Below are 25,962 nucleotides of genomic sequence, written 5' to 3' on the forward strand. Positions count from 1 at the left end.
TAAATAAATAAATAAATAAACAAGTCCCCTAACTACATTCCTTAAACCACTCCATTATTTAAGTGGATAGCAAGCATGCAGATATAGTAGGTTAAAAAGTGGAGGTGAGGAGGAATAGGTGCCTCACCCACTGCCTCTAAGGCACATCCTTCTGCTCACACTCCTATTATAGACCTGCTACCATTCTCCTGCTACAGCACTCCTCCTCTTTTTCCTGCCCTCCCTCCTCCCCACTTTTAAAATTTTGTGTGTCTGCCGCTTGTTTATCCAGTTAGGTAGAAAAAAACAGGCTCCCCATTTCCTGTGTCATTAACAACTAGTGCAGTATATGCATTTTGCAACCAGGAAATCTGCTCTATTTAAAGCAGATGCATTTCACTGTTCCTGCCTCAGCCCAATTTCACGATGCATATTTGAAACAGGAACCACTTCAACAAATTACTGTCAATGTTTAAGGTGTTGGGCTTTCTTAAAGGCTGCCTGTTGAAATAGACTCTGAGACAAACTGATAATATTGCAATAATATTGCTGACTGTTGACCCAAGAGGATAAGCCAAGTTTCTGACTCATTGATTGACTTCCACCCAGTTTTAATCCTTGGTGAGAGATGCCAGTTCTTTTCTGCTGTTTGCTTAATGCATAAGCGAAGAGAAAGGTTAGAAGAACTACAACAAAAATCTTTTCAGTGTATCTGAAGAAGTGTGCATGTGCACGAAAGCTCATACCAAAATAAAAAACTTAGTTGGTCTTTAAGGTACTTACACTTATACTGGTTTGACTGGTTTTTATCAGCAAGTTATTGACAATACGTGACTAATCAGCTCAAGGATAAATATTGAGTTCAGATTAGAGTAGGCATTTAAAAAAACAAAAAACAAACAGTGCACATCATTGTAAAAAAAAATGTTAAAAATGACAGGCCCAGAGTCAACACACTGTGAAGCTGTAATCTTTTTCATCTTGACAGGCTGATTGCTTAATTTAAGCAAGTGCTTAAGCATTCTGTTTAAATGTTTCACAAGCAATGAATTTCATTCATTGCACAGTCGCTGTGTGAACTTGAAATTGCCTTGTATCTGGTGCAGAATTCACTATACTAGGAATCCTAAAGACAGAACAACATTCCAAAGTGGAGGTAGCTTAGATACACATTCACAACATTCCAGAAAATGTGTGTTCAAACCAGTTCAGTCATACCCAGTGGCTGCATTTGAATGTAATGCTAAGCTGTGTTACTAGCCTCCTCCTGAACCTGCATGTTCCACCCCGCCTCCTTTGGCATGGCATGTGGAAGAGATCAGTAAGTTTCACTCCAATTTTAATCCATTTAGTGCATTGTCCAAACACAAACAAGCTGTGGCTAAACTATAACCAGTGAAAATAAAACAGCTCCATAAACAATGGTTTTAAGTTATCTTATCCCCAGTAACCACAGTTAGGAACATAAAACAAGCCTGCCAGATCAGGCTAATGGTCCACCTTGTTCAGCATCCAGATCTCACAGTAGCCAACCAGATGCTTAAGGAAAGACTCATTTAGGCACCAGGTGAAAATGTTTCTCTTTAACCAGGCCTTTGGCTGATTAACATTCTATGTCCTTTTAAATATATTATGGGAGTGGGGTTATTGGTTTGTTTTTGTTTTTATTATGTATTTAGTGTTCTCATATTGTATTTTTATGTTGTGAACCATCTTGGGATGGAGGGCAGTATACAAATTTAATAAATAAAATAAAAATAAACCTTTTCTTTTTCCTCCGTTGTTGCCGTTTTGAAATGTCCTAGGTGGCCCCAAAAACTTTAGTTCTACTGAAATGGTCTTGTATATCTGCTATGCTGCTGAAACCTAGCAAACGGTTCTATTTATCCAAGCTTGTCTGTAGCTATTATTATTGGAACTTGATTGTCATTTTCCTGTGACTCTGTTCCACACCGTTTCCTCCTTCTGTACTTATATATTTAAAATATTTTTATCCTGCCTTACTGTCTAAAGACACTCATGGTAGCTCATAATAGGATTTCCTGAGAGTACACACACATAGGATTGTATTGCAAGTTTAACACAATCCTGTGCACATTGACTCAGAAGTAAGTCCCATCCAGTTCAATTGTGCTTATTCGCAGGTTAGCGTGTGTAGAGCCAGTGGGGTGTAGTGGTTGGAGCGTTGGACTTAGACCTGGGAGACCAGGGTTCAGATCCCCACTTGGCCATGAAGCTGACTGGGTGACCTTGGGCTAGTCATTGCCTCTCAGCCTACCCAGCTCACAGGGTTGTTGTGAGGAATAAGGCATAGCAGGAGAACCATGCATTTATTTGTTTATTATTATTTATTATATTTGTATGCCTCCCTCTGAAGATCACTGGGTGGTTCACAACATAAAAATTCAAAAGAATAAAACAAAATACATAATAAAACAAAACAATAACCCTCCTATTGTATGTCATCTTGAGCTCCTTGGAGGAAAAAGGTGGGCTATATATGTGATTAATAACAAAACTAATAATATTGGATTTCAGTCTTAAGAAATTACATTATACACATAATAATAATAATAATAATAATAATAATAATAATAATAATAATAATAAAAGATCCTTGTTTGCACTGGCAGACAATGCGTGCTTCTGCAATCCGATGCACATTTTTCCGGAGTGAAAAGCCCCGCTGAACGGGCTAAAAGTAAATTTCGGCATGCACATTCCATGCTTCGGAATGCAAGTTGTCGGTGCTTCTGCTTCTCTGTATTTTTTTGCACCCCCCCCCCCACAAAAAAACAGCCCACCACCAAGCGCTTTCTAACTGAACTCTGTAAGGATTTCCTTCTCGAATTCCATTCCATGCCCCAATAGTTTCCCTGCAAAATTATGCTTCAAGTTTTCCAATAATAATAATAATACCGGCTGACACCACAAATTTCATCCTCATTGGTGTAGTGCCAATCACCACTACATGGAGTTCTGAGGCTAGGGGGGAAAACATTTATGTCTTTTGCTTTTACAGTATTTTGGACACGAGTGTGTCTCCCCCCCCCCCCTCGAATTTATGCATTGTTTCCCGTGATAGGTCCCGAGGCGACTAACAATAAAAATATTTTTTTAAAAAAAACCATTTGTAATCTGTATAAACACCATGCACTGCTGCCACTCTACCGGTAACGAGAGCGAAAACAAAACCTCTGAAAAGACCAGGTCTGCAGGCAAATGAACTGCTTTGCAGCCCAACATTGATTGCTTTTTTTGCCTGTGTTTTCTCGTGCCCCTGCCGCTTCAGGAACTGCCTGGCTGGAAGTGCTGAGCCTGCCTTGTAAGTCAAGTAGAAGGGGGTCTGGCGGAGGCTCGCCTTTTTGCTTCTGCAGCTAACCTGGAACTCCTCGTTTCTTGTGAGACAAACACATCTACCAAGGAGACACGTGGCAGGGGGAGGGAGCGCGCTTGGAGGGCTTGGAAAGAGGAAGCAGTCGGATTCCCAGCAGATCCTCCTAGTCAAATGTCGTAATGCCACCTCACCTCAGGACGGGGTAGTCAGCCGCCTGTTGTTATTGTTGCAAGAGATTAACTGGGCTGCTCTGAAATCCCTCCGGAATTTCTCAGCATGGTTGGACTATGATCACATGAGCTGAAACACACTTGTTTGCGTGTGAGAGAAAGTTGGTTAGAAACAAAGCAACTTCAGTGGTATAATTTTATTTCTACGGGCCAGGAGAACACCTGACAAGAGTTTTGTACCAAGGCGTGTTGGAAGCCTATGCTTTGCAGAGTGAGGAATTCCGGTAATTGTGTAGTTCTTAATCAATTTGCCTTGGGCTCCCTTTTTTTGAGTGAAAAGCCAGGCGGAGGGCTTGCTTGCTTGCTTTGCTAACACAGCTTGCTGTTGCTGACAGATACTGCCCTGATTTACATCTGGCACCATCGACCCCATTGTAATTCAGATGGGGTTGGTACTGTACAAAAAACACTCCCTGCACCTAGAAAACCAGAATGTCAAGAGAGAAGGCTGCCATACTAACCTTCAACCCTTCAACCCTTCTCCTACACATATATGGTTCTTGTTTTAAAGGGAAGGTTGTTCATGGAGGAGCATTTATTCCGTTATGTGAGTCTGCACCTGCTATAGCTCAGGCAGCCTGCCTCTGGTGGGAGCTAGGCCTAGAAACTATTTCAGCAGACCTAGAAACCATTACAGTAATATTGTTATGCTCACCCCATGCACCCATTGGATATCAACTTTCCCATTCGTCAGTTAGCCTTCCTGGACCATTTTGCCTGCAGCTTTCCCAAAGGAAGATCTGCCTGGCAACTTTGCCACTGACTTAGGAATGGACATTTGCAGTCATTCTGGCCAAACTGCTATCACTCCTTTAGAACAATATTAAATTGGTATGATACATATTGCAGAGCTTTTCTATAGCAGCCAGCGTTGTGCCTGGGCTGAGTGAGAATAATCTAGTCTTACAATTGAGTGGGTAACACATGGGGAGGCATCTATTCAACATTAGGGCATCAGCATTCTGTATGTATAACAAATTTGTGGCAGGGGGAATCTCCACAGGTGCAGCTTGCCATGTCATGGCTTTCAAGGGTTTGGAAAACTGCACCCCCTTTAATTTCCTTGCTCCAGCCAAGCATACAGAACATATTTATGCCCTCCTAATGACAGTGAAATATTAATTTCCTGTTTTAGCAGTCCTTTTCTGTGCTTGGTCTTCAGATTATGACAAATCATAATGGGTGCCAAGAAGAGGCTATTACACATATAACGTTTGGGCATCTTGATTACTGTCAGCTCAGGTGTTTAGGGTACACAATCAGTACCAGTGTTTGCAGCTCTCTATGATTGAAGGGTGTCCATAAAATAACTTTCCTTTCTGACAAGAATAGCATGGCCTTGTGACACTACGATCACCCCACTCCACCCTAGTGATCCTGGAACGGGTGAGTCTAGACAGAGCTTTCAAATTTTAATTACCGGTAGTTCATACATTGTTGTACTTACCTCTCACTAATTTAGAGGGGGGGGGCAGCAACAACAACTATGAGGGGGACCCAGCGCCATTCAACTATATATGCATTTGTAGCCAGAGAGCAGTTACGGTTTTTTTTGGTTTTTTTTGGTAGGGTTGAATGCTGGCTGATCAGATGTCTTATAGAGGACAAGATGTCCTTCATGCTTTAAGCATGAAGCACAAACGGCTGACCTTGCTCCTCCACTCCTGGGAATGCTATGAGTCCGCAGGGCCTGATCAGCAGATTAGAATTGTGGAAACCCCCCCCCCCTTCACAAAGCAATGTATCACTGGTTTATTCCTGAAGGTGAAGGTCTTCTTTGTCCTGGATTTGATAAACACTAGGGCATATGTGGACTTGAAGCACACAGATGCTTTGGAAAGGTCACGCTGTGCCTGGCGCCGTGATGGTCAAGTTTTACTCTGTCTGTTTATTTCATTCCAAAGAGCATGACTGGATTTCTTGGAAGGCGGGCTGTTTGCGTGACAGGTGTTGTCAGAGCACGCAGCTAGCTTGTTTTCCTTTGGCAGGTTTCCCGGAAGAACAGTTGAAATGTTGGAGCAATCTTTGCCACTTCAGTGTGGGTGAACTGAGGAGCTCTTCAAAAACATTAGCTCCAGCTTAGATTTCCATGAAATCAGCTGCTTTGCAGCTAATCCCTGATCAGCTTTGTGACCATTTTCTGCCCCTGCTTCTTCTGATTCATGTGTCGCTTAACTTTTCTACTTCTCTCCTTTTAGAGAAGTAGAAATGGCAAATGAATGAGATTAAACCATGATGATTTGGTTACTGCTGTTCACAGTAGGCTTTTTTTTGAATTGGCACAAAAACATTGCTCAGTTAAACAATGCTTTTGTGCTGGTTTAGTTCAATGAAACACAAGAACTGGGCAAAATATTAACTGATAAATGGCTGTAGTTTATGTTCTCAAAAAACTGACCAGCTGTTTATATAATTCCCAGACCTGAGAAATCATACGAGCACATGCTGCCTTAAACTGACTGTGACTATTGGTACATCTAGCCTGGTATTGTCTGCTCTGAATGGCAGCACCTCCTCAGAGGGTCTCAGGCAGAGATTATCCCAGCCTTGCTGTCAAGCCTTTTGAGTGAAGAATCTGGTAACTGAACTTGGGACCTCATGCATCCATGTATTCACCCAAAGTTTCACTTGACAATAACTTGCTTTTCCTGCCTCACCCCTGTCCCTGTTCTCTAACACGGAAACTGTTCTTATTAGCATTAACCTTGCCTCCGTTCTTTAGGTCAAGTAAACTGATCATGTTCTGATCAGAAAACTGATACCGTGGAGTTAACTAGCAAGTATGATGCAAAGGGCAAGTTCAACAGCATTCTGTAGAAGTGCTCTCTCTCTCTCTCTCACACGTGCACACACAAAATATCTGGAGCCAAAAGAAAAGATCTCTCTGTGTGTTTATTTAAAATCATTTTTGTTTGTAGGGGTGGAATGGATCTAACAGAGAATATTGGAACCACTTTTCACCATACCACAGTTGAAAGTCCAAAAACGCATGCAGGCATAATGCTTTCTCTAAGCTAATTGTGTAAATTGTTCTCACTTGCTTGACAATAGGCTCTCTGGTGTCATCTTCTCCGACCTGGTTGAATGTCATTGGCATTGTAGCACCCCATGTCTGTATATTCTCAAACACAGGGGTGACATAATACAGTTAGGAAAGATTACTTCCAATGTGTAAGTTTCCCCCCACAAAATTATGGCCACTGATTCCCACGCTTCTAATGGGCTCTGCTAGGGCAACATAGTTGTAGCCATCTGTCAGTCCCAGCATTCAAACTATGAGGCAGCGCTCTCACACTTTTTGTGATACATTCTCCCTACTGTCAGCAGTATGATTCCAATGCATGATATTTGTGTCTGCAGTAGGGCTGCACATAATACTTCAATGTACTGTACAGGCTTTTCCTACTTTGAGATTGCTCTTCATGTAGGACTGGGCTGGAAAAGTTGTGGTCCTCCAGATGTTACTCCAATCGCTCCTACTCCATTAAAATATCCCTTGGAACAGATAATCATCCTTATTTTCTTTTTGTAGTTAGGTAAAGAAATTATTTTGAGTAGCTGCCATATGTATTCTGATCTTGGCTCTCAGTTTGTGCAAATCGTGGTTGTGCCTGATAAACTTGATGGGTAATCAGGCGTTTTAACAAATGGTGCATAGTGCTTTAAAGCCCAAACCACCAGTTGACAATCACAATGTCTGAGAGTAGATTCTTGACCTGGATGCAAAGAGATAGTTGTGTAAGTCTTAGGTGGACCTCTACTGAAAAGACTCTTGGTTCAGTCACCCTCCATTTTTCTACCAGAGGAGGCACTCGGAGAAGGGCCTCCAGTGGTGACTTAATAGTCTGGGTAGGTTCATACAGGAAGAGATGCTCCCTAAGGATAAAAGTTATCAAATAGAAGCTGCTGTATTGTGTCTTTAAAGATTTGGTCCTGCACATCTGTTTAGAATTCTTTTATCAAGTTATGCAGTCCCTTCTGGTGTTCCTCAGTTGAGTCTGCTTAGAGCAGGCATGGCCAAACTTGGCCCGCCAGATGTTTTGGGACTACAACTCCCATCATCCCTAGCTAACAGGACCAGTGGTCAGGGATGATGGGAACTGTAGTCCCAAAACATCTGGAGGGCCAGGTTTGGCCATGCCTGGCTTAGAGGTTCCTCTAAAATGCAGTACTGGAGAGTTGCCTCTCAGCCTCTCCTGTGTAGCACAACTTGCTCATCATGATGTCAACTCCTCCTTTGTTGGCTGCTTTAATTATGATGTCAGCACTGCTTTTGAGCCTGTGGGTGGCTTTATATGCTGCATGGCTGAGCCTCTGAATATCAGAAAGGCAATATGCATTTCCAATGTACTCTTCTCCCTCCCACAAAGGAAACAACATACTTCAGTGCTGCCTATGGACCTCTTCCCACTGGGAGTGCTTTATAGCACGTTTCCAGAATGTACCGTACACAGTATTTCCCCAACAGAGAAAACCACCAGCTTTGTATCTTAAGACAATTCCAAGATAAGATATGTCAAGGTGGTGTTCCCATGCGAAGAAGCCCATAGTCGGCATAATGAATCTCCCAGTTTGTAAACGGGGTGCTGCTTTTCAGTTCATTCTATATGTACTCAAAATTGGAAGACGGGCTGAGTTCAGTGGGGCTTGCACCCAGGTATGTATGTCCAGGTCACTTAGTTGCAAACAGGCTTGCTTTGGAGTATTTCCCCCTTTCTGTTTTCTAATAGGTGGAATAAGTGGGATACTACACAACATCCTGAAATGAAAAAGTGGGCTGTGAATTGTCAAAATAAATCTAAAGAGGAAAATCATTTCTTGCCTTTGTTTCAGTGGTCTTGCCATGGAAGGAAGCGAAGCGGCGTCAAGCTGCCAGTCTGGAGAAAGCAGCTTGCTGGACATACCATGCACCATAAGTGCAGAAAGTTTTCTGCTGAATCCCAGAACTGGGAGAAGTGATGAGATTCTCAGGTCTGCTGGCACATTTGTTTCTCCGGCATCCACAGAAGTTGACACAGGTACAGGACCCATAACTGATATTACTCTCATTGGCATTTATGTTCCCCTTCCCCTGCCCAGAGTAGCCAGGTAGAGGAAAAAGAACACTAGGCACATTTTTCTGATACTAGGCAGCTGTTTGCATGAATATGAATGATTTGTTTGTCTTTCAAAGAGTTGGGATCACGACACCTTTTAATTCAAGTTCAGAATTAAGAGCATAGGAAGCTGCCTTATACCAAATTGGACCATCAGTCCATCTTAGCATTTTCTTCAGTGGCTGGCAGTGGTGCGCCAGGGTTGGAGACGGGGCATTCCCAGCCATGCCACTGAGCTATAGTTCTTCCCCGTAGGGGGATTGTAACACAGCAGTGCTGGCTTAAAGTTATATTTGTGCCACGAAGTTCTGAGTCAAGTTGATTTGGCGACTTGCCTCGCTGAGTCATTCATTCCCTGCTTCGTGTCTTGTGCTATTTCATTCAATTGTTCTCTCTTCCTGGGCAGAGGACTATTTTGGTGGACAGAGGACTGAGTTGAATATGAATCGATGAGATCATGTCTGCAGTTTCAAAATAAGCTTTTAGTTGAAAATTTTTGGTTGGAAATAGAAGTACAAACCATGGCACAAAACATAGGGTTTTTTTTAAAGGAAACTCTCTTCCTGCTTCCTTACTGAAGCCATCCAGTCTGTGTATAAGTAGAAGAGCACCCAATAGGGAGTTGTCCACTTCCCTCTAGCGTCAACCAACAATTGGCCTTTCTATTTGTAGTACCACACCCCACGTCACAAACACCTACCAAGGATACATGGTGGGAGGGTGGGGTGGGAGGAACCTGCTTGGGGGCTTGGAAAGGGTTTTCTAGTAGCTTCTAATAGGGAAACATAGCATCTCAAAATAGGGTTGTCATGTGGCTGTTGTTGTAGTTACAAGAAAGCAACTAGGCTAGTCTGAAATCCTTCTGAAATTTCTCAGCGCAGGTGGAGTCCAGTCACATGGTCAGAAACACAAGTATAGTGGGGACAGACTGCCCTACTTCCCTTGAAGTGAATGTTATTTTTGCCCACCAAAATACTGTCAAGCAGAAATCCTCAAACTCTTGTATTGTGGGCAGTAGACGCCCCAGCTCTGTTACCTCAAATGCCGTAACAGAAAGGTCATATTGGGATCTGGCATCCTATGCATATGGGATTATGACACCTTCCTTGTAGTCATGCCAGCATTACTATCACAAGCCATGCCCATTTCTGGAATACTCTGTGTGTGTGTGTGTTTTTTTTTTCCTTTATTCTACAGTGCAGGGACAGAGATAGACTTCGGCATCTCACTACATTGCATCATGTGATGCTGTCTGAGATGACATTGTGACCCGCCATTTGTATTTCCTCTCTGACATGTTTACACAGGCGGTTAAAATAGCATAGTTCCTCTATAGTTGTGTGAGAGTGTGTGTGTTCTGTTTATTACCTTAGATTTGACCAGAATGAGCTATCCCTGTCTGTCAGAAGTTAAATTCCCTTTGCGCTTGCATATCGTAGACATCATGTCAACTCCTGGTTTCTGGCTCCATCCACATACTAATTTAGATGGGGAAACGAGTGGCAGGGAGAAGGTTGAATCCCTTATCTGCCAGCACTTGCTGCTCTAATCCAGTTTAGATTTCCGCTCCCTGCAAGCTCCTACTGTTTAAGTAAAACTTAAAAAACAAAATATCATGTGTTGTTTGACCCTTGAGAGTGGATAGGTGATATTTGCTATAGGGTAATTTAAATATCCAGCTATTGCGATCAGCTAGAGATAATAGGATGGGTCAGATTTTTGCTCTACCCTGTCAGAATTGTAAGAAAACTGCTTCATAGTTTTAGGACTACTAGCCAGTAGAAACCTACAGAGGGCAAATAAACAAAGTATTGGCTATTTCCCCCTTTCTTGAAGAGGTGATATTAAATTGTCAGATTAGTTAACATCTGTTGTGAGGTTTTTGTACTGTTTTCCATTTGGGTGATTCAGGAAAGATAAAATCACATATTTTATGTTCAACTTAATTTCTGATGATTTCAGCTTTATTGGTGGTGTGCATTTTAAAACAACACATAGTTTTGCTGTGTGTTCTTTGCTAAACTGTTTTCTTTGCTAAATAATTTCTTTGCCTGATTATTCAGAAGTAAGTCCCGCTGAAGCAAATTCCCAAGTAAGAGTACCTAGCACTTACCAGTAAGTGTGTTTAAGAGTACAGTCTGAGTACCCTAAAAGTTAGGTGCCACTCCCCCAAAAATAATATTCTGTAATATTTAGTTTTCTGATTTCAAATGTAAAGCAAAAACGTGCCTTGCCTATATTGGTGAGAAACACGAGCTGGTCACTGCTTTCATTTCCACTAGAGGGCTGTCAAAGTAGGGTTTTTGCAATACAGTAACCTGATTTTTTTCAGACTTTGTTGTGGGAAGACCCAATTTATACATCTTATCATAAGGTAGTTCTCTGCATCTCATGCTTCCTAAACTGTTGGTTTCCAGATGCAACACTACCCTTGCTTTATATTTAAAAAATATAGATGAGGGATAGGGAACTGGAATTAGCCAAATTCTTATCCTCCATCCTCTGTGGGACAACTTTGACAGGTGGGTGGGGGCTGCTCACTTGTCAATCACCTGGTGTTACCTGGTGGCCCGTTTTTTGCTGATGCAGATGTTCCACAGAGAGTTGAGGCTTGGAAAGTGTCACATATGGTGCTAAGCAACTCCTGACAATCAGCTGCTGTCTTTTATAGGGTGGTGCTGTGGGTTAAACCACTGAGCCTAGGGCTTGCCGATCAGAAGGTCGGCTGTTCGAATGCCCGCGACGGGGTGAGCTCCCGTTGCTCGGTCCCAGCTCCTGCCAACCTAGCAGTTCGAAAGCACGTCAAAGTGCAAGTAGATAAATAGGTACTGCTACAGCGGGAAGGTAAATGGCATTTCCGTGTGCTGCTCTGGTTCGCCAGAAGCGGCTTTGTCATGCTGGCCACATGACCCGGAAGCTGTACGCCGGCTCCCTTGGCCAATAACGTGAGATGAGTGCCGCAACCCCAGAGTCGGTCACGACAGGACCTAATGGTCAGGGGTCCCTTTACCTTTACTTAATGCTATTCCTTCTATGAGTAGACTCCCTGAATTATGAACATGATTTAGGTTCATTAATTTCAATGGGTCTCCTCTGAGTAGGAATAGGAAAATGTTGGTGTTTGTAGAGTTTCTGACTTCCATTTTTGGCTGTCAAACTCTGAAAGATATTTTAGCAGGGTTGCTTCGATCCAAATGAATAAAAAGTATGTCCTAGCTGCATTTTAAGCTGGCAATGTGTACATAGCCTTTGTTGAATTGTGCATTGCTTCCAACTCAAGTCACAGACATGAATGTCCATAGGAAGTTTCCCAGGGTGGGAGGTAAAGTAAAATACTAGAGGTGGACAGTAGTCAAGTTTCCCCCACACAAAAATGAGTGCCTACACATGCTACCTCATATATCTCAGGTTCTACAAAAATACTTTTTAAAATGGAAATCTGGGGATTATAGTTCATTCAGGGCAGGGGGTTGATTCCCCCTCTTCACTCTCAAGGTCATCAAGACATAAGTGCTCATATTACGCAGCCAATGTGACATTTGAAGTGAGAAACTGCTCACTTGAAAATGCACATGTGAATTGGGCTTATTAAAAAATTAATGGAGATGAGTGTCCAGACACTCACTGTGTGAGTGTTTGGAGGCGGTTGGAGGATGGATGGCGGCTAACAGATTGAGATTGAATCCTGACAAGACAGAGGTACTGTTTGTGCGGGACAGGAGGCGGGCGGGTGTGGAGTACTCCCTGGTCCTGAATGGGGTAACTGTGCCCCTGAAGGACCAGGTGCGCAGCCTGGGAGTCATTTTGGACTCACAGCTGTCTATGGAGGCACAGGTCAATTCTGTGTCCAGGGCAGCTGTTTATCAGCTCCATCTGGTACGCAGGCTGAGTCCCTACCTGCCCGTGGACTGTCTCGCCAGAGTGGTGCATGCTCTAGTTATCTCTCGCTTGGACTACTGCAATGCGCTCTACGTGGTCTACCTTTGAAGGTGACCCGGAAACTACAACTAACCCAGAATGCGGCAGCTAGACTGGTGACTGGGAGCAGCCGCTGAGACCACATAACACCTACATTGAAAGACCTACATTGGCTCCCAGTACGTTTCCGAGCACAATTCAAAGTGTTGGTGTTGACCTTTAAAGACCTAAACGGCCTCGGTCCAGTATACCTGAAGGAGCGTCTCCACCCCCATCGTTTTGCCCGGACACTGAGGTCCAGCGCCGAGGGCCTTCTGGCGGTTCCCTCGCTACGAGAAGCCAAGTTACAGGGAACCAGGCAGAGGGCCTTCTTGGTAGTGGCACCCACCCTGTGGAATGCCCTCCCACCAGAGGTCAAAGAGAACAACAATTACCAGACCTTTAGAAGGTATCTCAAGGCAGCCCTGTTTATTTTAATGTTTTGTTGGAAGCCACCCAGAGTGGCTGGGGGAACCCGGCCAGATGGGCGGGGTATAAATAATAAATTATTATTATTATTATTATTATTATTATTATTATTATTATTATTAAAACTATCACGGCTTTTGAGTTCTTGATGTGACTTTGAAAAAGTGGAAGCCTTGTTCATCATAGTAGTGGAAAGGGCAGGCAAGTCTCGTAAGCTTCCTTCAGGATCATTCTGTGGCTGCCTCTCTGATATCTCCAGCAGCTCCATTGCCCTTTCCCCATTCACACAGTCTTAAAACCTCCTCTCCTATATCATGAGGTACTTCTTCCTTTTACTCCTTTATACGCCATTATTTCTCAAAGTGTAGAGTCAACCCCACAATAGTGAGGACTAGAATCTTACCATGGCGGAGTAGGATGAGAGCCACATGGCAGGCAGCTGCAGTGATACAGCTTCTAAAAGGAGCCGTTTCTAGCTGAATAGCATAGGCTGGAACTAAAACCTCAATCCGTGAGACATATATTTAAAGGTCAGGGATTCAACTGTTATTTAAATAAGGGAATGTGTGCATGGTTGGTAAGGGAAAGAATTCCTCACCAGGGGCGTAGCCAGGATCAAAACTAGGGGGGGGCAAGCCATGGTCGTTCAGGGGCGGGGCCAAGGCACAGAAGGGGAGGGGCCACAAAGTGGGCGGGGCTAAAGGGCCAACGGGCCTGATGACATCGTGGCGGTGGCAGCAGCGGCCACCTTGTGCTTCTGGGGCTGGTAGCGTTGGCGGCTACCCTGCTTGGCTGGAGAGGACGGGAGGGTCGGGCAGGCGAGAGGGGGTGGCAGGGCGGGCGAGGGCGAGGCAAGACACGGCCGCAGCCACGACGGCTCCGAGGCATTGCTGCATATCAGCATAATATTTCAACCATGGTTCAAGCCCCACCTTAGGAAAAAAATCCTGCATTGCAGGGGGTTAGATTAGATGACCCTTGTGGTCCCTTCCGACTACAATTCTATGATTCTATTGATATATTACCATAGCATATGCATCATTCTGCTTTCTTGAATTGTCCTACTCCTAGGCATAGCATCCAACTCCTAGAGGCCTAGGTGCCCCCCCCCATTACTGGTAAATACCGTATTTGAAAGAGTCATCCCCCCATGTTGATGGGCTTTCTATGTGGGGCTTATCTGCCCCCCCCGTATTTTATTAAGGATGGAAGAGGGAGGGAAGGAAGAAATAGAGAGATAACTCATATTTGTGGGTGTCTCTGGATGACGCTGTGATGCTGGAACTCTGCAGCAAGAGGACAGGAGGGTCGGGCAGGCGAGAGGGGGTGGAAGGGTGGGCGAGGGCGGGGCAAGGCATGGCCGCAGCCACGACGGCTCCGAGGCGTTGCTGCATATCAGCATAATATTTCAACCATGGTTCAAGCCCCACCTTAGGAAAAAAATCCTGCATTGCAGGGGGTTGGACTAGATGACCCTTGTGGTCCCTTCCGACTACAATTCTATGATTCTATTGATATATTACCATAGCATATGCATCGTTCTGCTTTCTTGAATTGTCCTACTCCTAGGCATAGCAGCCAACTCCTAGAGGCCTAGGTGCCTCTCCCCCCCCCCAATTACTGGTAAATACCGTATTTGAAAGAGTCATCCCCCCATGTTGATGGGCTTTCTATGTGGGGCTTATCTGCCCCCCCCTTATTATATTAAGGATGGAAGAGGAAGGGAAGGAAGGAAGAAATAGAGAGAGGGATAACTCATATTTGTGGGTGCCTCTGGATGACGCTGTGATGCTGGAACTCTGCATGTACAGGAGCCTTGTAAGCAGCTTTCTCTCTGCTTGATTTACAGCAGGCACGTCTAACAGGTAGATTGTGATCTACCAGTAGATCACTGGATGTCTGTGGTAGATCACTGGTAGGTCACTGGCACCCCTAAAAAAAGCTCACCCAAAATTTTCCTCCTCCCTCAAAAAAATTGAACTATGACCTGAAGCCCTAAACAAAAATGGGCCTCACTCCCTCCTAAAAGAAGCTCAACAAGTTTGACCTAAACCCCCCAAAACAGGGCTTCCCTTCCTTTAAAAAAAAACTAAACAGCTTTGACCTGAACCCCCCAAAAGGGGGTAGATCACCCCCAGTTTTAAACTCTGAGTAGATCAGAGTCTCTTGGGAGGTGGCCACCCCTGATTTACAGTATACAGATGCAGGAGGAGGGGCAGACTGGAACACCAATGCTTTTTATAAACATCTTTGTGTCTGTCAAAGCTACAGCCCCCCCCCTTTCTTATTCACTTCCTTTTAGCCTTGCAGAGCCACCTTAGTCAAATTGAATCCTCTGAGTCTGCACCCTCATTAAATCGCCAATAGAACTCATAATGCTCCTGAATGCTCATTAACAAGTCCCACTTAAGAACAATAGGGTGAAATGGTCAGCTATCAAATCTTGCCTGGGGATATATGCTCCATTGTCTTAACTGCTTAACTACTGGTAGCCACTTTGCTTTATTTATTTGATGTGTTTTTGTTACTGCTGTGTCCCCCCCCCCCCAGCAAGCGGAGACTTAGCTGCTCTTGCTAAAGCAAAGCCTTTTCCACTTCAGTTTTTGGAGGGGAAAAGTGCTGGTTATGGTCTGTAAAATACATTATTTTTTTTGCTTCTAGGGGGGGCAGCTGCCCCCTCCTGCCCCCCTGCCTACGCCCATGTTCCTCACCACCACAAGTTTGCTTTTATCCATTTGTGCAGCAAGACGTTCCCATTGTGGTTCAGCTTCCTAAGTTTTTATTTCATTTTTTTTGTTTAATTTCAACCCACAGTCCCGAAAGCATATTTGCTTCTGGAAGGCAAAGCCATGCATTAGCAGTTAGGTTGTATTGGAAAAGGCTTTATAATGGAAAAGTCTTGGTGTTTTGGGTTGTAATCGTTTAGTGTAAAATGACCATGGGCTCCTGTGGTACTTGCAGGGTAGGGGGCACTTCAAGTGGCAAAACAGGACGTGCCGCTCCTGAGTGGGGCTGCCTCATTCAGTGGGTTTTGTGACCCATCACTGCTGCAAAACTTATTCATAAACCAGCCTGGCCAGAGTAGACAATACTGAGCCAGATGGACAGAGGATTTGACTTACTTTCAAACACTTACCTTTGACTCCCTTGACTCTGTGCCCAGGACAAGAACCAGAGCTAGCAGATAAATTGCTTGCCTTTCCCATATCCACTTTCAAACTTAATTACAGTTAGGCAGCTTAGGTTTCATTTTCTTGAGAGTGCTTTTGAGACAGTTAGAAAACGTCTTTCTTAAGCCGTAGACATTCTAGGTTGCTCTCTCCACACACCCCACCCCACTGCCACCCTTGGGATCTAATTTGAGCTGGAATTTAAAAGAAGCACCATAGTTTACTTCACGAGATTAGAATCTGAAGATGAACACAGGATGTTCTTGTGGGGGAGGAAATATCACCGATACCTGTGTAGGTTCCTTTCCCAAGTGCGGTATCTTATCCTTCAGGAGGACTGAACTTTATATATTGCTGTGGGCAAGAGTGGAAATACAGAGAGCAGAGAAGCAAAACAGGAAATTAAATTCTAATCTATAAAACTAAGCCCATGTCAAATGTCATTCTGTTGCAGCAGAAGCCGTATGCTTTATTGTAACATTTCCAAAGCAAAATAAATCCAAAGCCTATCAGGTAGTATGGGTTGCAAGGAAAGTTAATGGATGTCATGCTCTTGCTATCTTTTGTCCCCTGCTAATGATATGTTTGCCTTTTTTTGAGGGGTGAGAGAGGATATATTTGTATTTTTCAGTCTAACTAGAGGTACATGAATCCTCTCTTTTACTGTTGCTAATCTTCTTCCTATCTCTTTGCTTTTGCATTTTGAGTTTGGACGTTTTATATTACAATCTTCTTTACAGATGAATACAGAGTACTGTATTCATTTGCTAGACTGCAATATATTAGGAATCGGGGACCCAGGTGGCGCTTTGGGTTAAACCACAGAGTATAGGGCTCGCTGATCAGACGGTCGGCGGTTCGAATCCCTGCAACGGGGTGAGCTCCGTTGCTCGGTCCCAGCTCCTGCCCACCTAGCAGTTCGAAAGCACATCAAAGTAGATAAATAGGGACCACTCCGGCGGGAAGGTAAACAGTGTTTCTGTGCGCTGCTTTGGTTTGCCAGAAGCAGCTTTGTCATGCTGGCCACACGAACCGGAAGCTGTCTGCAGACAAACGCCGGCTCCCTCAGCCTATAGAGCGAGATGAGCGCCGCAACCCCAGAGTTGGACACGAGTGGACCTGATGGTCAGGGGCGCCTTTACCTTTACCTAATATACTAGGAAATACTTGGAACAGCTCCTGTTGCTTTTGTGCCCCAACATTTTGCTCCTCTCTAGTAGGAGGGAGAGGGTGTTTGGGGGAATTTGAGTGATCAGCAGATGCTCTGTGGATCCATTCAGACATTTGTAACAAGAAGTTGAAATGCACTGGACTTATTAGAGTTTTTTCTACCTTTGTATTGCCTTGTTGATCTTTTCTGCTTTTATTTTTCTCTCTTATGATGCTCCATAGTGGTTGAGTGCAACCTGCTTTCTGCAAGGCTACAAGAGACCTTGTTTGCGCAGGTGACTGCAAAGTCAGAGCAGAGGGAGCATTTCTCAGCCTTTACGGTTGCAATATTGGTACATGATTGCTCAGGTTTCGTATTGGCAGCGACTCCAGTGCAAAGGGTGTGTGGTGTGTCTTTGTTACTGCTGTTCTGTTCAGCAGTAATTTTCGCAAAATTAAATGCTACTTTCAATTGAAGTGCAAGACTGGAGGAAGGCACGATGACATCACTCCCACATCCATGCAGTTAAGAAAGCACCACTTTGGGTTCTTTAGTATGCTAAACTGGATTGCTTCTTGGTTTAATAATAATTCTCCTGGTGTCAGCTTAATTAAAAGATGTTTTATGGTTTATATAAAAAGTTAAAATATATCATTGCTGCAAAGGTTGAAGAAAAACACTAGTCCAGTCCCTTTCTCCCCATGCTCTGCTTTGAGCCCTTGCTGCTATTTCAGGGAGAGTATCATGTCACAACAATTCCTAGTGCTGTGACTCCATTTATTCACTCCTCTCCAGGACCGGCCCTACCATGAGGCAGATTGAGGCAGCAGCCTCAGGTGGCAAATGCTGAGGGGTGGGGAGCATATAGAGAGCTCTTTGTGCCATTTGGTCTGCTCAGCAACCTCTAAGTTAGGCTGCTGCCCTCTGGTGCATTGGAGGACACAGACCTGGTCAGCTTTTGTAGATGGAATGGGGACAGCCACCATCATGCCCTTTGTCTTCTCAGGTAGCAATATGCTTTTGGCTGGCCCTGCTATTCTACCCCTCCCCTGCCTTGTAGTTATCCTGTTCTGGTTCTGTGCCTGCAGGATGAGGCAGTTTTGTTGTCACACCACCACGGAGAGCTCCTATTGAGCAACTTGCTCCAACAAGGGTTGAAAGTGAACTACGTCTTTCTTCAGTCCACCGCTCCTGTGCTCTACTCCAAAGGTAGCCAACATGGTGCCCTCCAGTGTGTTGTCAGAGTTTAGCTCCCATTCTCCCTCACCATTGGTTTTGCTGACTGGAGTTGCTGGGAGTTGTAGTCTAGCAACTTTTGGAGGGCACTGCATCTGCCTCCTTTGTTGGAGAGCTACAGATTCTTTAAGGGCCAGTTGCTTGGCCTGAAGATTCATGTAGCCACCTTGAGCTCCTTGGAGGAAAGGTGGGGTATAAATGTAATAAATAAGTAAATAAAAAATGGAGTAATGTGAACCCACTCTCCAAGCATACTAGAAACTTGTGAATATTTTATGCAGCTTCTCACCATGCAGATGCCTACTTAATTTGATCCCTTTAACTTTGGGAAACAGGAATCTGTTCATCTGTTTCCCTTAATATTTTATGCCCAAACCATGTGAGGAAGAGGAAATGAAAATGTTTCCAGATAGAGAACTTTTATTAAAGAAAAGGGAGAAAAAGGAACAACTAGCGATGTGTAACTGTGTGGGATATGTAGCAGCAATGAACCACCCTCCCTTACAAAAATAAATCTCAACTGATACGGAAAGTTTAATTAAATTTAGCATTCTGCCTGAGCAGGGCTTGTCTGGGGATCTGTAATTTTTGATGCATCTACCATTGTGCAGATGGTCTTTATTAAAACAAGGGCATATTTAAAAAAAACAATTTCTTTGGGGGGGGGGGAGAGAGACAGTGTCACGATGTTGCTTACACAGGTACATGTGCTGGAAACTAATTACCTCTCTTAAAGATAAGCCTGATAAGGTGGGTTTGCTTGGCATCTGTGGCAAAAGCAATTAAAAGCTCTGCACTCTTTTTCTTTGTTTGTTTTAAGAATTACAAATGACCTGGTTTTTTAAAGGACAATTTAATATGCCTTGATGTTTATCACTGCCTAAAGTGTTTCTTGCTGGGTAGCCTGCTCTGACTAATATAATTTACCTGCCTCTGTAATGCAATTTCTTTCAATCACCTCCTTTCCTATCCCTGGGCTGTTAATGTTGGAAAACACACTAGTCTTTTCTATTTTGTTGAGTGGTCAGGAGGTGGGGTGGAGGTGAGAGAGAAACATGTTTTTGCGGTGGCTGTTTTTCACATTAGTGGAGAGATGCAGCTGCATAGTTTTCATCGAAAGGCAGGGAGCTCTGGTTCCTATATTTCACCCGAGGCACTGCTAAAGTAGCAGGAAACAGCTCTTCTTCACTACACTGCACCCATCACCCTCCCTTGTAAACTAGGATTGCACTGGTTTCATCGTCCAGCCAGTTACGTTGAGGGTCAGTTTGGATTATCCTTTCTCTCCCAGCTTTTTGTATGACCCCTGCTTACTGTCAATATGCAATTTTAAGATTGTTGTTGTTGTTTAGTCGTTTAGTCGTGTCCGACTCTTCGTGACCCCATGGACCATAGCACGCCAGGCATTCCTGTCTTGCACTGCCTCCCGCAGTTTGGTCAAACTCATGTTCGTAGCTTCGAGAACACTGTCCAACCATCTTGTCCTCTGTCGTCCCCTTCTCCTAGTGCCCTCAATCTTTCCCAACATCAGGGTCTTTTCCAAGGATTCTTCTCTTCTCATGAGGTGGCCAAAGTATTGGAGCCTCAGCTTCAGGATCTGTCCTTCCAGTCAGCACTCAGGGCTGATTTCCTTAAGAATGGATAGGTTTGATCTTCTTGCAGTCCATGGGACTCTCAACAGTCTCCTCCAGCACCATACTTCAAAAGCGTCCATTCTTCGGCGATCAGCCTTCTTAGGAGACTACAGAACCCCGAAGGAAAGAAGGCAAGCCAGACCTTTGGTTGTAAGCCTCCAATTTACATCACAGTTTCCAGAACTCCTGGGTCAGCTTCTGGCTAGTGATAGCTCTGCCTGATCTACAGGAGGAGAGATACCTCATTGTGATACAGAATCTCATTGGCTCACTGGGTGTGTGGTCATGGGCAGTGGTGGGGTGTTCCAATTTGCTCCTTGTGTGCAACAAGGGCAGTACTCATTTTTGCCCCCTCTTCCCTGCTCCCTAGCATCTACCACCTGAGGCAGCTGCTCACTCTTCCTAATATTAGGACTGGCCCATCTCACTCTAGTTCTAGTGATAGCTATACAAAAGCTGAGTTCCGAAAGTGATGGAGGGTTTCTAACATGTCCCTGTGGTTAATATGGAAGCAGAGGCTAGGCTAGGGGTTCCCAACAAAATTTTCTCGAGGACCCCTCATTGAGCCGCTATTGTGACAAGGACCCCCATTAATTCCTAATCCTAAAATTAAAAAGGGAGAGCCAAATTAAGAGTCTTTTTATAAGAGTCCAGAGAGGAGGGAGGGGAATGGAGAAGACAGGGTACCTGTGCAGTAGCGCAAAAATGAAGCCGACGCGCGCAAAGCATCTTGGGGAGGTGAGCGTTAGTAGAATGCGCGCACTGCCTCTTTGCAAAACAGTAGTGTTTGTAAAGTGCCACCTAACGGCATACAGCAGAACTACTGCCTCATCTAATTCTAGTTTTGCGCTAGTCTCTGCTCATGCAGGAAGCGGCCAAAACAAAAAATCTGTTATCATACGAAATATATTTAATATATTTTTTATTCTAATAGCATCTTGCGGACCCCTCTGGCATAGCTCGCGGACCCCTGGGGGTCCGCGGACCACCTGTTGGGAACCACTGGGCTAGGCCATAAATTCTCTATTTTATACTGTGGTGCTGATTAGGTTGTTAATGTGCCCGCAGGGAGTAAACCCCACTTTGTTTCCCCTGCCAAATAACTTTTTATTCATTCACAGAAGCAACTGTTCATAAACTGTGGTCTTTTACCAGTTTATAGTTGTGACAGATGGGATTGTAAATATGCTGTATTAAAGATAGTTATGGGAATGAAGCTTGTTCAGTTATTAATTGGTACCTTTTTGACTAGAGTGAATTTCATGTGGGCAATTTAGACTGGCAGGCAGTCTGCTGATTGCTAAAGCCATCCACCCTTTTAAAGACTCCTTATAGTCAGCATTCTGCACATTTCAAGAAGGTGTCAAGTGGCTTTCCTGATTTACAAAGTACTGTGTAGATTATTCACCCCCTGGAATGCCTCTTTTGAAGAATTGGGAAAATTCTCATTTGCATGAGACATGGAACCCTTTGTTCTGAAAGAGGTGCCAGTGTTGACTTCTCAAAAACTCTGCATCCTGGAGCCACTTCCTTTGGCTTTCATCAGAAAGGAACAAGATCATTCTTTTTTATATCCTTGCCTATTTATGGCAGAACTTTAAACATAAACAATTCAGACTTGATGGGCCTATGTAAATCAAGCTTTGTACTTTCGACTGCTACATATACTTACTTTACACATACTCTAGCCCAGAGCTTTCCAAATTGTGTGTCACAACAGGTTAGTGTGTCGGCTGCAGCGTATAGATGTGTCCTGAGAACGCTCCCTGTGCTCCTCCCGTGGCTGGAAAGGGGTTAGTTTAACCTCCGGTTTGCTAGTAAAACTGAATTACTGTGTTGAGAAATGCTGCATATCTAAAAAGTGTGTCATCAACATGAAAAGTTTAGAAAGCTCTGCTCTAGCCTATCTTCTGTAATGGCCATGTCAAAGATAATGTGACATGTCACATTTGGAAATACAAACACTGAAAATATTATGTATATAAAACATACAGTAATAAAAGTCAGAATAAAGGATTAAAACGCAAACAAAACAGAATCAAGGATTAAAACGCAAACAAAGCAATAAAACAAAGGACAAAAGAGCAATAAAAAAAAGTAAAATTGTCATCTTGTCAAGGTCCCTTTGTAGTGTGAATCCTGACTTTTAAATGGGCCTTTGAACTTCTTCTTTTTTAATAATAATTTTTAAATTGATTTTACAACAAAAAGAAACAACACAATATAAAAATAACAATAAACAATAAAACAACATTAAAAAGACAAATACAAAAATCCAAATGCAAAATCCTTTTCTTTTAACATTGTATGGGGGGGGGACTTCCTCGAATTCCCTCCGTCTGTGGTTCAATACTCCTTTATCTTTAGCAATTTCCAATTCATTATTTAAAACTCCTTATGATTTCAAATCTCTCATACATCAATTTACTTCACATAATTCCCAAACCTGCAGTTTCTATAAACTTCTAAATCTAATCTCAATATACAATTTTACCATATTTTTTAAAATAAATTTTGAAATCTTTCCAATCTTCTTCTGTCACTTCTTCTCCCCGGTCGCGGATTCTCCCGGTCATCTTAGCCAGTTCCATATACTCCATCATTTTCATTTGAACTTCTAGCAAGTATTCAGCCTTCATTATAGCACTATAGTGGAACAAAAGTTGTTAACTTGTCTTAGTATAGATTTAAAGCAGGGCTCCCCAACCTTTCCAAGCCCAGAATCACATTTGGAATAAGCTGTCATGAGCGCTACCCATTTCACAGGAAAACTGGTGATGCATGCTCATGGTCCTTTGCTCTGCATTACAACTACATGCCAAAAGGTAAACAAATTGGAGGAATTGTAGAGTTGCTGTAATAATGGTGTGTGTTTCGTGCGTGATCAGCGCGCGCACACACACACACACACACTCTGAGTGGTATCCAACTATACATTTACACAAGCACAATGATGTTTACCTGCACAGTGTAACTTCCTTGACCTCTCCTCATTCTGTGTGAGCCCCACACACCTTAAGTCTGCTGCAGATGGTTAGGGGAACCCCCGTAGCAGGTTTAAGGGGTGCACAGGAGAGGGATGGGTGAGGAAGTTACATTGTGCAGGGAAAAGTTGTGCTAGTGTAACTGTTCACTTGGTCCTATAGTGCAGTCATTTGGTTAAAATGTTATAATGTTGAAAGTTACTTGTTGTGTCTATTGTTTTGTTAAAAAGGTAAAGGGACCTCTGACCATTACGTCCAGTCGTGACCGACTCTCATCACGCTTTATTGGCCGAGGGATCCGGGGTACAGCTTCCAGGTCATGTGGCCAGCATGACAAAGCTGCTTCTGGCGAACTAGAGCAGCGCACGGAAACGCTGTTTACCTTCCCGCCGGAGCGGTACCTATTTATCTACTTGCACTTTGACATGCTTTCGAACTGCTAGGTTGGCAGGAGCTGGGACTGAGCAACGGGAGCTCACCCTGTCGTGGGGATTCAAACCGCTGACCTTCTGATCGGCAAGCCCTAGGCTCTGTGGTTTAACCCGCATCAAGTACAAATAAAAGGTTAAATACAGAGACCCCAAGATTATAATAGTTTGGTAGGCTGAGCCCTATTTATCTACCTGACGTGCTTTCGAACTGCTAGGTCGGCAGGAGCTGGGACCAAGCAACGGGAGCTCACCCCGCCGTGGGGATTCGAACCGCTGACCTTCTGATCGGCAAGCCCTAGGCTCTGTGGTTTAACCCGCACCAAGTACAAATAAAAGGTTAAATACAGAGACCCCAATATTATAATAGTTTGGTAGGCTGAGCCCATTCTTTAAAAGGATAGGCACATTTCAGTATATTGCGGTTCTTTTCTAGTCGAGCTGGGCTCTGATTTGGCAAAAAGTGTCAAGTGTATAGCTCCACATTGAGTATTTCTATTTTTTACTATCTTTTACCACACACACAGTGAATGTGTTTTTCCCAGATAAAACTACTCATTATGGATAGCGATGACGACTGCTAATTTTACTAGGGGTAAAAACCAGGCTACCATTTTTAATCCTTCCAGATCGTCCCAATGGTGCCATTTTTTCGACCCGTGGACCAAGAAGAACATTGTGGGGAAGCTTATTAGAGTCTCCTCCCTTGTATCTTGTCAACTTAATTGGCTCAGAGCGTTCAGGATAAGTGGTTTTCATCCCTATGGCTTCATTTAAGCATGTCAAATCCTTTTCATTATTTAAGAAGCTATCTTTGAAGACATTTGACTGTTTTCACGCCTTCAACAGAGCAAAGTGCACACATACCTCCCATAACCCCTTTCTGTTACAATATTAGTCCTTGAAAATAGTTTGACATCATAAACTGTTGTAACTACCGAATACAGGGGATTTAAGCCAAAAGAATTCAGTCAGCCCCTTTCACCCAAGATTGAAACAGGTGACTAGCTCTCAGTTCATTTTTCTTGTTCCCGGCCAGTCATGGAGTTGTATGATATGGTGCAGCCCACAACTTGTTTTGGGGCACCGAAGCACATAGACATCAGTTCCTTATTCAGGCTGTTCATGCAACTCTTGTTTTGAGTAAGGAACTGGGAGCCAGCAATACAGTGTTGAGAGAGAGTAACCAGCTTCAGCCTCATCACTTTCACCCAGTTGGAAGTTCTGTAAGTCAAATGTGCAAAGGGGGAGCAGGATCTTGCTCATTGTCCTTGTCATCACCGCAGTTCAGCTCTGGGTGGACCCAGGCACTGTCTCCAACCTGGTGCCCTCCAGAAGTTTCCCATCTCCTCGTAATTGGTTAGAGATGATAGCATTTGTGATCCAAAACACATTGAGGTTAGGAAATGCTGATCTAGAGCAGTGACCTCCTATGGTTTTCAGCCCTGGGATGCACTTTAAGCCAAACATACATTTGGGATCCCATTTCTTAAACTTTTAAACCATAACTTTGTGTAGTGGTAGTGCTGTTGTTGCAACCCACCTTAGGTCAGGATGCTGACCCCCACCATGCAGACTCGGGAGCATTCCATTTTTTAAAACTACAATATAGCAGCCTGTTGCGACAATGGCTGAGTTTAGGTTGCAACAGGCCTACAAAACCTACTTGGTGGCTGCCACAGCTGCACAACACACACAAACTGTGGTGTGGATTCTGTAACCTTAACTTACTATAATGCATTATGATATCTGTGCTGTTGGAGAAAAGCATAACTGGGAAAACATGTGGCATCAATCTCCAGCCCTTCTTCCCAGTGTTACATCTGTCCTGTTTATGAGCAGTCTTATTTTAATAAAATATTGTGCCCAAACCTGCTTCAGTAGAGTCGACCAGCCAGTTAGCATGCTTAAAATCTTTACAACGCAAACCCAAAAGGATTGTCTGAATAATCAAATCTCAGTTTTTGTTTCATTGTCTTACACTGTACATTTTTATCTGGTTCCTTTTTTCTTTCTGATTTTGCTTTACATATTTTTTCTTTAGTAGCAAGTTATCCTTTCAGGGACTGATTGGTATCTATGATCCAATTATTTTTTATGTTCTCATCCTTTATTATTTACTATAGTTTGAAAAGAATAAAAACTGCATAAATCTGCTTCAATTCAGAAGACAGGGGGGTGGGAAAGCAACCCAGAGCCCTGTTAGCAGCTTGGGAGACAGAAAATAAGAATGAAAGTTAACAACTTAATAATGTTTTGAAATATATTGGAAGAGTTGTCTCCCACTTGTGCTTTTTTCAACATAGAAGTTACTGTTCAGTCATTTGTTCTG

General features: G+C 43.6%; 1 protein-coding gene across 4 annotated transcripts in view; it reads left to right on the forward strand.

Annotated features, from left to right (window-relative positions):
* CHGB (chromogranin B) overlaps positions 1-25,962 on the forward strand; it is an 82,483-nt gene that overhangs the window by 13,181 nt on the left and 43,340 nt on the right. For 3 of the 4 annotated variants that reach the window (XM_088665557.1, XM_088665560.1, XM_088665558.1), the window contains one exon: positions 8,380-8,564. In XM_088665557.1, coding sequence (XP_088521683.1) covers positions 8,390-8,564 — 175 coding nt within the window. In that variant the 5' untranslated portion in view covers positions 8,380-8,389. Of the gene's footprint in view, positions 1-4,878; positions 4,933-8,379; positions 8,565-25,962 lie in introns of those variants that run through there. The other variant, XM_088665559.1, reaches the window with a different exon arrangement.

The sequence above is a fragment of the Zootoca vivipara genome, chromosome 3 (assembly GCF_965207765.1).
Source record: "Zootoca vivipara chromosome 3, rZooViv2.hap1.1, whole genome shotgun sequence".
Lineage (NCBI taxonomy): Eukaryota > Metazoa > Chordata > Lepidosauria > Squamata > Lacertidae > Zootoca > Zootoca vivipara.